This window comes from Anguilla anguilla, chromosome 10 (genome assembly GCF_013347855.1).
Source record: "Anguilla anguilla isolate fAngAng1 chromosome 10, fAngAng1.pri, whole genome shotgun sequence".
In the NCBI taxonomy this organism is placed as follows: domain Eukaryota; kingdom Metazoa; phylum Chordata; class Actinopteri; order Anguilliformes; family Anguillidae; genus Anguilla; species Anguilla anguilla.
In genome coordinates, this window is record NC_049210.1 from 37028221 (window position 1) to 37039726 (window position 11506).

The window sequence follows — 11506 nt, forward strand, 5'->3', positions numbered from 1 at the left end:
TTTTCTCCCACAAAGATATGATCCAGGAGCTGATACTCGCACACAAAACTCCAATTTATTCTTGCAAACAGTTTTCATTGATTATTCTTAATGATCCTTAGAATTGCAGCCAACCTTGAATCTATGTAACATTGTGTTATCCAATGTGATGCTTTCCCATGTATTGTGTGAGGTTTTGTTGATGTTTGGACACTAATATGGCTGACAAAAGCTTACTGTTAGTTTGTTCTTTTTTATATATTTGAAAGGCCACCACAATGACACGCAGGTACAGCAGGTACTTAAAGCAATACGTCTGGCATGATCTTATAAAGGACTCCAAAGCTGTTGAACAGCGCAGTGCCTGCGGCTCATTTCTCTCTGCATTCCGTTTGGACTAAAAGGGCAAAGGTCATAAGGCAAAGGGATTGACGTGCAAAGAAAACGATTTTTAAAATTAAAAGCAATTCAATGATTCAGTTCTGTTTTACCCTCAGCTTCCCGCGAGAGCCTTCCCTGCATGTCTGTTTCACGTAAGAGATGCCGCTTCCCGTAATCTGAATGAATTAAGCAGGTAACTATCGCCCCCTAGTGGTCACTATATTAAAATTCCTCCCCGACCTCTGTGATTACTGCGCTTCCAAGAACCAAGTAGCAAGCATTTTATGCTCTAAGGAATGGCATGTGTTAGTGCTCCCCCCCCCCCCCCCCCCCTTTCTCCCCCATCCCCCGTACCCTCTTGACAAAATGGTTGGACGGAATGTTATGCCATGCTTTCAAAAATGTTTTTTGGAAGACAAGCCAGCGATTCAGGGGGACACTGCCCAATTGAAGCTCGGTTGCCAGTGCATCCAAAAAAAAAAAAAAAAATGAAGTAATAAATAAAATTAAAAATAATAGACAGATAGACCTGATTATATTTTAACATACTCCCACTCCTCCCCCTCTTCCCCAAAGACACACACAGACAGACACACATACGTACACACCTGCCAACCTAATGAAAACAAGCCACACTATCGCCCACATGAAAGAGGGAGAGCACGTGTGAGAGAGAGCATGAGCACGAGAGATAGGTGGACGGCTGAAATGGTCGGTCTGATAACCGAGGTTCAAATCGCCGCTGTTCAAGTCCGTGCCATCTGTTGGCCTGCTGCATCTAATCTGATAGCACTGCCCGCCAGCTGCTGTCACAGAGCTACTGTATCCAACAGATGGCAGCATGAATTCCAGATAACAACAGACAAAGCCACCTCCTCCCTGCCCTTAAGACAAGACAAGGTGCACTGCTTACTGTCCATTGCAGTCCAGGGTGGGGCTTCTGGAGTCGAACTGAAGGTGCGATTCATGGAAGGTGTGATTCAGTCATTATTTTCATTTATTTGATATGCTAGGTCATCTTAACTGGTTTAAAATCTCTGCTGAAAGATGTGTGCATCAAAGCTGCTTGCTTTACTATAAGCATTCAAGTCAGAATACATAATAATGATTAACATTTAATGAGAACAGATGGTAATTCATATACAGGTCTCTCAAAAACAGATTCTGAACACAATCCTCAGTAAGGTCACGCATATTGATCAGGGGGTGAAAGGTTGTCCAGAAGTGCTCTTTGGGACATTGAGATGACTAGTAATCTGGATCCAAATCGTTCTGGTTTTCCTGCTGGCTCTGAAAGTCAAAACACCCATTAAACGCACTCTCAAGCACTGAATGTTCTGCTGGATAATCACATGCTACACATAGCATAGTGCTGAATATATTTTTCCACATTCTTCAACCTGACCCAAGAGGAACAAATATGCCGATTTGTAGCTTAACCTTTTAAGGTGTAATATCACAGCTATGTGATTAGAACATTCTTAACTGAACATTCGCTAATTCTGAGGTAACAATTAGTTCTAGAATACTGACTCCAGGGATGTGAACCACCTTTCTTTTGGGGGGGGGGGGGGGGGGGGGTCCTCCTTACCTGACGCACGTAACTGCTGTGCTCACTGTTGCGCTGTTGCACTGTGTGATCGGCGTTCTGCAGGAAGTCTTGCGCAGGGGGGGTAGAGGGGGGTTTGCGCACAAAGCCACCCGAGGAGGAGGAGGGCCCGGAGGAGGATGACGGGCGCGCACGGTCCACCTCGGCCCCCCCCTCCGAAGGAGGACACTCAGGCTGAGCTGACTGGTCCTGAAGCCACCTCTGTACGGCGGGAACCGGGGGCGACGGTAGCCTGGACGACAGAAGTGCACAGAGGTCATCGGACGCGGACACGCGTAACGAACAATTGAATTAACAATTCAACTTAATAAATATAATGTGTAGCAGTGATTTTTAAAAACCAAAATGTTACATTTTCACTTTAGCTGTTCATCAGACACAGGCATATGTAATGATTTTAGTCTTTTAATTAACTTTTTAATTTCCCTGTTTTTTTATTGTCCTTTCATTTGCTTCCATACTGTGGGAGTGATGTGGTCCTACAGCCCTCATTGATTGGTTTTTGATATAAGAAGGCGCTAGCTCTGGGTGGCTCCCACGGCTGCTCTGTGGATTTGAGATAAGCGTACCTGGGCCTGTGGTTCACATGGTGCGGTGTGGGGCGTACAGTCGTTTCCACGCTTTGTACGAAACCATCTGCATTGAGGGACAAAGCAAAGGCAAAACTGTTATTAAACAGAGCCCCTCAACTGTTGCAAAACCTTACAGTGAGGGCTGTGTAAGGTTGTGCTACAATATCAACATTATGGCAACATTAATACAATGCTTATACAACCCCCAAACCACAGCATTCCAACTATACAGAAAATTTTGTGTACATGTAGGTTTTAGAAACCATTTTGAAACATGACAAATCATAAGAACGTAATAGGTTAAAATTTCCACAAATTAAAAAACATGCTGGCTGGGGTTAAAATGATATCAGTGAAGCTAAAGATCAAGGCAGTATTAGAACAGTACCATGAGGATCTGTCTGGCTCGCTGCGTCCTTCGTGTGGACAGTCAGCACTGTATAGCCAAGCATATCCCAGCTCTTGCACACTAGATGTAAAACAAAACAAAATCAAGTTTTATTAAAACTACCAAGATGGAGGAAGAGGTATTTTCATTTGGCAGTTATTCAGATGTTCATCCACCTTTGAGGGAGACGTATTCTGTAGAGTGCAGCTGCCTGGAGACGTCTTGGTTCCTCCTGGCCACCAAAGGCAACCGCTGGGAAGCCACGTCTACCTGTGTCCTGTCCAACTGATCCTCTTTCCAATTCGGATGCAGACCCTGCTCAGGATCCACACATTACACACATTACAGAAATTACCTGCTACACACATTACGCACATTAAATACATTATACACATTGCACACATAACACACATCACATAAATTACTCACAGTACACAGTGCATACATTACACACATTACACATTATACTTTACAATACAAAGAATGAAGGCAATAGGCCAAAGGCAGCCCGGATTTTGTCTCGCCCTCTCGTAGCTCAAACATGCCACTGGCGCAGTCAGTCAAAAATATATATTATAAGGAATGCCAAACAAAGTGATAACAATTGTCATATTTTCATTGTCAGGGGTATTTAGCCTTCTGGGTCAAGACCAAATTAATGATAATGACTCACGTACAGTATTACTGTACTAGTGAAACTAGGAGGGCCTGGGGCTACATTTTTCAGCTTTGAGGAGCTTTATTGGTATTAAATTACACAGTATTACCAATGCAAAGGTGGCAACAACAATAACTGACAAAAAGCTTTTCAATTCTACACATAATTCAATAATTACATTTTATAACTTACATATATTTATATATAATGGGAGAAGCTTGGCCATATATCTAAACCTGTAATAACAGGCTGTTACTTATGTCAATCAATCAATCAATCAATCAATTCAATCAATTTTTATTTGTATAGCGCTTTTAACAAAGGAGCTTTGTCACAAAGCGGCTTTACAGAGAACTGGCCCCCAAAGAGTAAGCCTAGGGCAACAGTGGCAAGGAAAAACTCCCTGACTGATAGCAGGAAGAAACCTTGAGCAGAACCGGACTCAGAGGGGGAACCCTTCTGCCGCGGGCAGGCACCGGTTTGTTATGTATCTTGTTACACATGATACACGTGTGCTTTTGTCTCAAAACTCGCCTGTATCATAGTGATGACCTTTCTTCTTTGAGGGTGCCAGGACTATGTGTCCTGACTCAATGGCCAAGCTGTAATTAACTTACTGTCTGTCTTTGCTCAAGAAACCTGTCTGTGGCCCAAGCTCACCTTTCAGTGTCATAGTCTGAAGGATTTTATTAAAGCATGCAGTAAACGGCGCACCTTTCTCCTGGCATCCTGCTGGAACTTTGGCTGCTTGATCTCCTGCTGCTTTGCCAGCCGCACCTCCTTCTCCCGCCACTGCCTCTGCTCCTCCATCTGGGCCTCCAGTTCCTTCTGCAAAAGGGAGAACCTCGGCTTAGCACAGAATGTGTGGGGGGAGGGGATCAGACAGTAGGCAGAGCAGGCAACGACTTATCATTTTATAAAATAACATTCAAATCCAGGCTTGATGCAGTGATGGATGCTCTCTAGTTTAGGGCTGCCCAACCCTGTTCCTGGAGATCTACCATCCTGTTGGACCCAGAAGGACCCTCTTGGAACCAGTGTCGGACCAGGTGGGTTTTGTCAGACCAGGCTGTCATGGACACGCTCATTCATTACAAACTTCCGGTAAAACTTTTTCCATCAATTACTCAAACCGGACATTGTTCGGTCGACCTCACCTTCTTTTGCTCCAGCAGGAGCTTCTGCTGCCTGAACTCCTCCTCCCTCTTCAGCCTCCTGTCCTCCGACCGCTCCTGCGCCAGCTCCTTCACCAGCAGCTCCTCCTTTTCCTTCGCCCGCCGCTGCCGCTGGTCTTTAACCTGTATGTCTAATTCCCGCTACGATGGGGAGAACCTCAAGTAAGCACGGTAAAGGGAGAACCTCACATAAGCACGGTAAAGGTGTGTGGATGTCAGTGTATGGGTATAATGGGAAAGGGAACTGGTCTTGTAACCTCAAGGTCACAGGTTCAATTCCCAGGTAGTACACTGCTGTTGTACCCTTGAGCAAGGTACTTAACCTGCATTGCTTCAGTATATAAGTAATTTAGTCTTGTATTTATACTTCAAATGTTATTTCTATTACTCTTTTTGCTAATTAGACAAAAAGATTGCCAATGAGGTGAGGCATTTTGACTCATAAAATGTCTCACCTCATTGGTAAGACAATTTCACTATTTTACAAGCAAGAAGTAAATCAAGCTAATATTTTCTAAAAGATTTTAAGTCTCATTGTAAGGACTTGTTAAGGCAGACCTTTATTGCAGTGGTGCTTCTGAAGGACAGCACCTACTATGCTGTGGTACCACTGCAACTGCACATTGGCATTTAATTTATGTTGTCCTGGGGGAAATGTGCCCCCTACTGGTCCTCCATTGACACTATCAGTACCAACCTGGTTTTCCCAGGATGTCTCCTGTCTGAGAAGTTCCTGCTCAGTTAGTTTTTGTGCCATTAGAATTGAGCTGGAAAGTCCAGGGGTCAGCAAGTGAAAGTCCTGCCATGTGCTTCTTCCACTCATGAACTCAGCCAGCTTATTTCACTAATTAGGTCTACTTTCTGGCTGAAGAATTGTGCTAATTAGCAAATGCAGGTGATTGGACCAAAATACGGGGGAGAACTTTTACTTTCTGAACCTGCATTTTCCACCTCTAGAATTGTCAACGGTTTTTATCTGTGGAAGTGTGTATAAAATGGCCTTGCACATGTAAATATAACGAGCATAACCCGAGCACACAAACTTCACCCTGTGCTCTTCGTCTCTGATGCGTTTCCTCTGCATGAGCTCCAGCTGGGCGGGGTCCAGAAGGCAGCTCAGGTTATGGGCGTATCTGGGCAGAGAAAACCCTCTTCATAACTTAGCCCTCCATGAAATACTCAGGTTTACATACAGCACATTCATTTAACTTGCTGATTTTAAACATGCAATTCATCACTCAGTGATTGAAGTATGCTCCTGCATTTAACCTCTGCTCTGCTATTTAATTACCGTTATACTAAAGTCACCTTCCCCATTAGATGTTCGTAACTAGATAGTCAACTGTCTTGTTGGGTAGCTTTGTGTTTTATGTCAGGTCCCTTGTGAAAGAATTTCCATCTCAATGGGGTATACTTGGTTAAATAAAGGTTAAATTAAAAAAATAAAAATAAATAACATTTAAATACCCATCATCCCTAACACACATAAATGTGAAATTTTAACATAAGGGAGGGTAAGCCAGGGGGCGTGGCTATAAGGAGTGTGAAGGTGAGATTTTTGCTAACAGAGTCTCATATGAGATGTTTAAGTTGAATGCTATAATTTGTATATGCATGTTGTGTGCTGCTTGGGGATAATATTTAGATCGCATAAAGCCATATATATGGTGCTTACTTGCTACTTTCTGAGAATTCCATGGAGGCGTGAGCATCCACGGTCACCTGCAAAGACCCACACATGTATTACACTGGATAGTATTAATCATGTCACGTTGTCATCTAAACAAAACCAGTACAAGTACTACAATCAATGCAATACATACAGATATTACAATTGGTGCAGTACATCATAGGGTATTAATAATATCAGGGGCCAACAGACTGCACTGTGTGTGTGTGTGTGTGTACAGGGTGAAACTGGCCATACGTTTTTCTAGCCCACTCTGCCATCCTCCAGCCCTCACCCCAAATCAAATCTTTCTTGCTAATACATGAATAAATGCCATGTTGATGTTTGATAAGCGCTGCCTGCCTAATAATATGTACATACATACATACATACATACATACAAAAAGAGCCTATACTACCCTGAGTAACAGAATTTTTAAGGATTAGAATACTTTTAGGTATTACCTACATAACATCTGATATCTAGAGACAAGCATGCAGCCTGCAGCATTGGCAGGGAGATGAGATTCAGGGTAACTGCCCGTCTGTAAAACGTGCACGGCTCACCTCGTGTCTTCTGCCCAGCGTGTCCTGCGGAAACCGCCACTCCTTCACCTCCCTCTCGCTCCTCAGCCGCCTCTCCTCAGTCTGCACCGCGGCTTGGTCGTCCGCCTTCCGCTCCTCCTTCTCCATCTCCCGCCGCTGCCGCTGCTCCTCGATCTGTGCCTGTAGGTCGCGCTGTAACGGGGAAAATTACAGACCACTCGTTTACCGCCAAAGATTTTGTGGGATTTAATTCCATAATGAGGATAAGTTCATACTAAAGGTCACTAGAACACATGCAAACACGTCAGACAGTTCTCATAAAGTAGCAGCTATCTATAGCCATTATCACCAAGTCTGGTTCACACAGGAGAGTATATCGCTAAGACTTAAGCAACAACTTAAGAGGCATGATTACAAGAGATATGATAAGGAACTACAGGCTGAAGATACAAGTGCAGCATGAAAACAAGATGCAGATGCAAATCAAGACGCAAAATACAAGTGATACTTGATTGCGAGGATCCCTGCAGAAGAGGGTAGTGTAAGAGCCTGAAGTCTGGAATTGGACATTTTTATTGGCAAATCATCAGATTTGTGGTATTGGTTTTGTTTTAGAGCAGTCTTTATTAAATTACTCAGTGGAACGTGACCCGCGTACGCCTGAACCACACCTTATATTCCTCTTCTTTCAGATGTTTCCTCAGAGCGGTCTCAGACTTCACTGGATCCCAAAGGGCGTGGTGGATATATCTAGACATAAAAAACTCGTTGAAATATTGTAGCCTACATAATGCACATGGGCATGAGTTAATTAAACATTGGCATCGGTCAAATTTCTGGACGGATGTACGGGGTGGAGGGGAGGGGTGCAGTAAAGGATTATGCGCTCCTGAGATTGATGCAAGAGTATGCAAGTGGTGTGGGGTTGATATATAAATGGGCTCTGCTTTTTGACCGGCGGGGGTTGCTGATGATTGATGAGATGATGTCATCGCAGTCTAATGAAACTCCGATTCCTGGTGACACTAGAGTCAACTGTAAATTGTCCTGCAGGGCTGCCATCCACTATTTGCACAGGCATGGGGAAATTTCAGTGCCAGACCATGGGGCCCATCCATGTACTAGAACAGTGCCTTAAATGGATGCGGCACCCAGCAGCCCATATATAGGTACTAACTTGTGTTTTTGTGTGGCTTCACTGCTGGTCTGAGGTTCCTCTCTTCTCTTGGTGTTCAGCAGCAACTGCAGCACACCAGAGGTCCACACAAGCATTACCCAGGCAAGGGGGGAATGAAGTCATAGCCAAAGACACTCCCTGGTCCCACACAAAATTTAGCTTTGAATCACATACTCATATTTTCTATATGCTTGCTCATGCATAGTCCACATCGTTTCCAGCTACCAGTAATTATACATAGAATACAGCCCAATAACTTCATAATTCTAGGAGCAATGGTTGCACATACAGAGGTCTTCAAGCAAGGGTACACATACCTCCAGAGGTTCTCAAGATGTTGTTGGTGGGACCTTGGATCAAGGTAAATACGTATATATGCCTATATGTGGCTTAACATGTCAAAATAAATGTGTGTTTTTGATAATAGCCTCTTTAATTTAATTTTGGAGACAGGTACAGACCTACATTGTCAGACAAGGTTTCTGGGGGAACTATCTGCTTGCTACAGTACGTGCACACAGCTCACCTCCTGTCTTTTAGTCCGCGATAGCTCCTGCTTGATCTGCTGTTCCCAGACCATCTTCTTCTCTTCCTCCAGTCGTGTGGCCTTCTCCTGTTCCCGGCGCAGCCTCTGTTCCTCAATCTGAGCAACCAAGTCCCGCTGCAACAGGAGCGGGAACCAGATTTTTTAGGTTCTTCCATTTTAACACCTGATTTGATATCATTGTAATGGTAGCCTACTCTTGGCCTTATGAAGGAAGAAAAAAGACATATTTAAACATGAATAATTATCATAATAAAGCCAGTGTTTGGCACTGGACTGGCTTTTTGCTGTCTTGTTGCCTTGATACAGTATCAACAGACTCAAATGTAAATTATACCTTGTATTCCTCAGCACGAAGGTGCTTCTTCTGTAGCATCTCAGCTTGGCTGTGGTCAGCTCTGGGTGCAGAGACTCTCCTGAAACATTGTAGTACAGACACGTTCAACCTTGGGTCGTAATTGGCAGTGCTGTGGGTGGGGGTGGGGGTGGGGATGGGGGGGGATAGAGATAAGGTCTTGGTGCAGAAGATGCCCCCAGCCTCCTGTAGGGCGTTAGCACCACAAGGTCAACCTGAATATGTATACTTTAAACATTTAACATTTTAACATTTAAGTTGTAAGATCAAAAATATGTGATTGGAATGTTGTGAACATCCAAATGCTGACCTAGCAATCACTACTGGGAATTGAAAGCAATGGAGTTCTAGAACACCCAATTTATTTATTTATTTATTTAAGTTTATTTATTTATTTATTTATTTGGGGGGGGGGGGGGGGGGGGGGGGCATTTACAAAAAAACGTACTCTTCAAAGGGGTAAACAGCTTGCGGCCTAATAGTCATGGTCAAATAACGTACCTGAAATTCTGTGAGGATGTCATAATGGTTTGAGGCTCTTCTGACTTCCGTGGGCGCACCTAAAATCCCCCACATAACAGCATAGGACAGAGGGAGAATGGAAACAAGCTATGAGTTCATATCAACCCCTTATATAAAAGAACGTCCTGTCAGCTACATTGAAGTACAGTACATGGTTCTGGGCTAGAACATGTTCTCTCTCAATAAGGTAATGGGACCCGGAGCATTACCTGTGAGACATGCAGAACACTCGCTTCCTGTCCCTTGGCAGATGCGTCTTTTCGAAACTTCTGCATCCGTCTCCTATCCTCATCCACCCGCGCCGTCTTCTCCTGCTCTCGCATTTGCCTCTGCTCCTCTATTTGAGCCACCAAGGCCCGCTGCGACAGCGCGAACGTCACATTAACACAGGGAAAGAAAATATCTGAAAACGGCGGATCATGATTTTAGCCCATTAGCACAGCGAAAAAATGATCCGAAAACGCTATTATTTTAGCCCATTAGTAGGCTACAGCTTTCTTTTAATGGATAGGCTATACATATGGCTATAAAATAGTGAAGCCTACAATTATCGCTGCATTATCAAAAGTACAATTTGTTCAGGATGTTTCCTCCATGTATGTGCCCCCCCCCCCCCCCCCCCCCCCCCCCCCAACAGGTGACGTTATGACAACATTGCTCTATGGTCGCAAAATAACCAGTCCTCATGGACACTGTTCTGCAACGTTGCAGTAACGTTATAGAATTACGTAAATACGATGTAATTTAATAACGTAACAATTACGTTATATCACAGTCCTCATCCTTACTTCATTTGAAACGTTACTGGTAGGTTGTCAGAACGTTAGGATATTAATCCCTTGTTGAAAATTCAAAACCAATATATTTTAATCAAAACTGCTTTATAAACCTGTAAAACCTTGTGTACTCATGGGGACTGGCTGGGCCCAGGTTGCAGATTAAGATTTATGCTTACTGAGTTGATGATTCCACTGAGCCCATGTGCAGTCTGGAATTTTCACTTTCAACCCCTTTGCACCCCTGTAGTGCGAATAGGGTATCGATGTTAGTCATACCTTGTACTCCTCAGCCATGAGACGCTTTCTCAGCATGACCTCATCCTCAGTTGGGCCCAGTAAATTGAGGCTCTGGTTAGACCTGGACGGAGGAAAAGTCTACAGCGTAGGCCAACACACCGCACTTGCATAACGTTAAGGCACTGAAAATATTCGATTGTACCAGGCAAATTCAATTCAAATAATCATTCTGGGTAAATAAATAGACACATGGAACTTGAAATACTTAAATTTAACCTAAGTAGAATGTAGTGCGGTAAATGTTAGCAGAAAGAAGGTTATCAGTATTATTTACCAGGACCTATGTGGTCTTCTGCCTAAATCCATCTATCCGAACGGCATACCACCCATCTGTCATTAGGCTATACTATTAGGCCAAATGATGTTTTGGTTGTGCCGTTTGTCGTTTGCAGATTGTCTGACAGTATAGTATAAACGAAATTCTGCCCTGATGTCATAATGCAATGCAAGGAATCCATTGTGACAAAAGAGCAGCGATAACAGGCAGTTCGAATGGGGATCAACACGGGACTCCCTATGAGTACGCGTCACAGCAGAATAAACAAATGTCAAGTGAATGAGTCGTATCCTATGCTCTACTCTTATATTGGCAGGCCGCGTATTCTACTGTAGCCTATGTTGGGAGAAAAAAGCTTTTTTCAGCTCAACAGTTCTATAGGCTATATAGCGTAGGCTACACACAATATGTTCGGTAACCAAGTAGACCTACACTAAACTTATTTCTTGGTTGTTTATATTAGTGTTTTTTTTTATTTGGATTCTCGTCGTTTCTGAATCTGACCATGTAGCCTGTCGCCTGACCAGCTGCGGGAACTGTATTGTCAAATCATAGGAATAAACAGGGATTTCTGGTCA

General features: G+C 43.6%; 1 protein-coding gene across 1 annotated transcript; it reads right to left on the minus strand.

Annotated features, from left to right (window-relative positions):
* Positions 1-1455: 1455 nt before the first annotated feature.
* On the minus strand, positions 1456-11052 carry LOC118206835 (trichohyalin-like). Its single transcript, XM_035379955.1, has 18 exons — positions 10926-11052; positions 10631-10712; positions 9785-9934; positions 9555-9613; positions 9036-9114; positions 8681-8815; positions 8155-8219; positions 7649-7727; positions 6999-7169; positions 6438-6484; positions 5811-5895; positions 4745-4903; positions 4302-4415; positions 3106-3244; positions 2930-3010; positions 2539-2605; positions 1952-2201; positions 1456-1650 (listed from the first exon to the last, which is right to left on the minus strand). Exons 1-18 carry the CDS (start codon positions 10955-10957, stop codon positions 1609-1611), a joined length of 1836 nt encoding a protein of 611 aa, XP_035235846.1. The 5' UTR covers positions 10958-11052; the 3' UTR covers positions 1456-1608.
* Between the last annotated feature and the right edge of the window lie 454 nt (positions 11053-11506).

Coding starts and splice junctions, on each gene's coding strand:
- LOC118206835 (XM_035379955.1), bottom strand. CDS start 10,957: ATGGATTTAGGCAGAAGACCACATAGGTCCTG. Junction 8,816..9,035: donor TTCGTGCTGAGGAATACAAG/GTATAATTTACA, acceptor CTCCTGTTGCAG/CGGGACTTGGTTGCTCAGAT. Junction 5,896..6,437: donor GAATTCTCAGAAAGTAGCAA/GTAAGCACCATA, acceptor TTCTCTGCCCAG/ATACGCCCATAACCTGAGCT.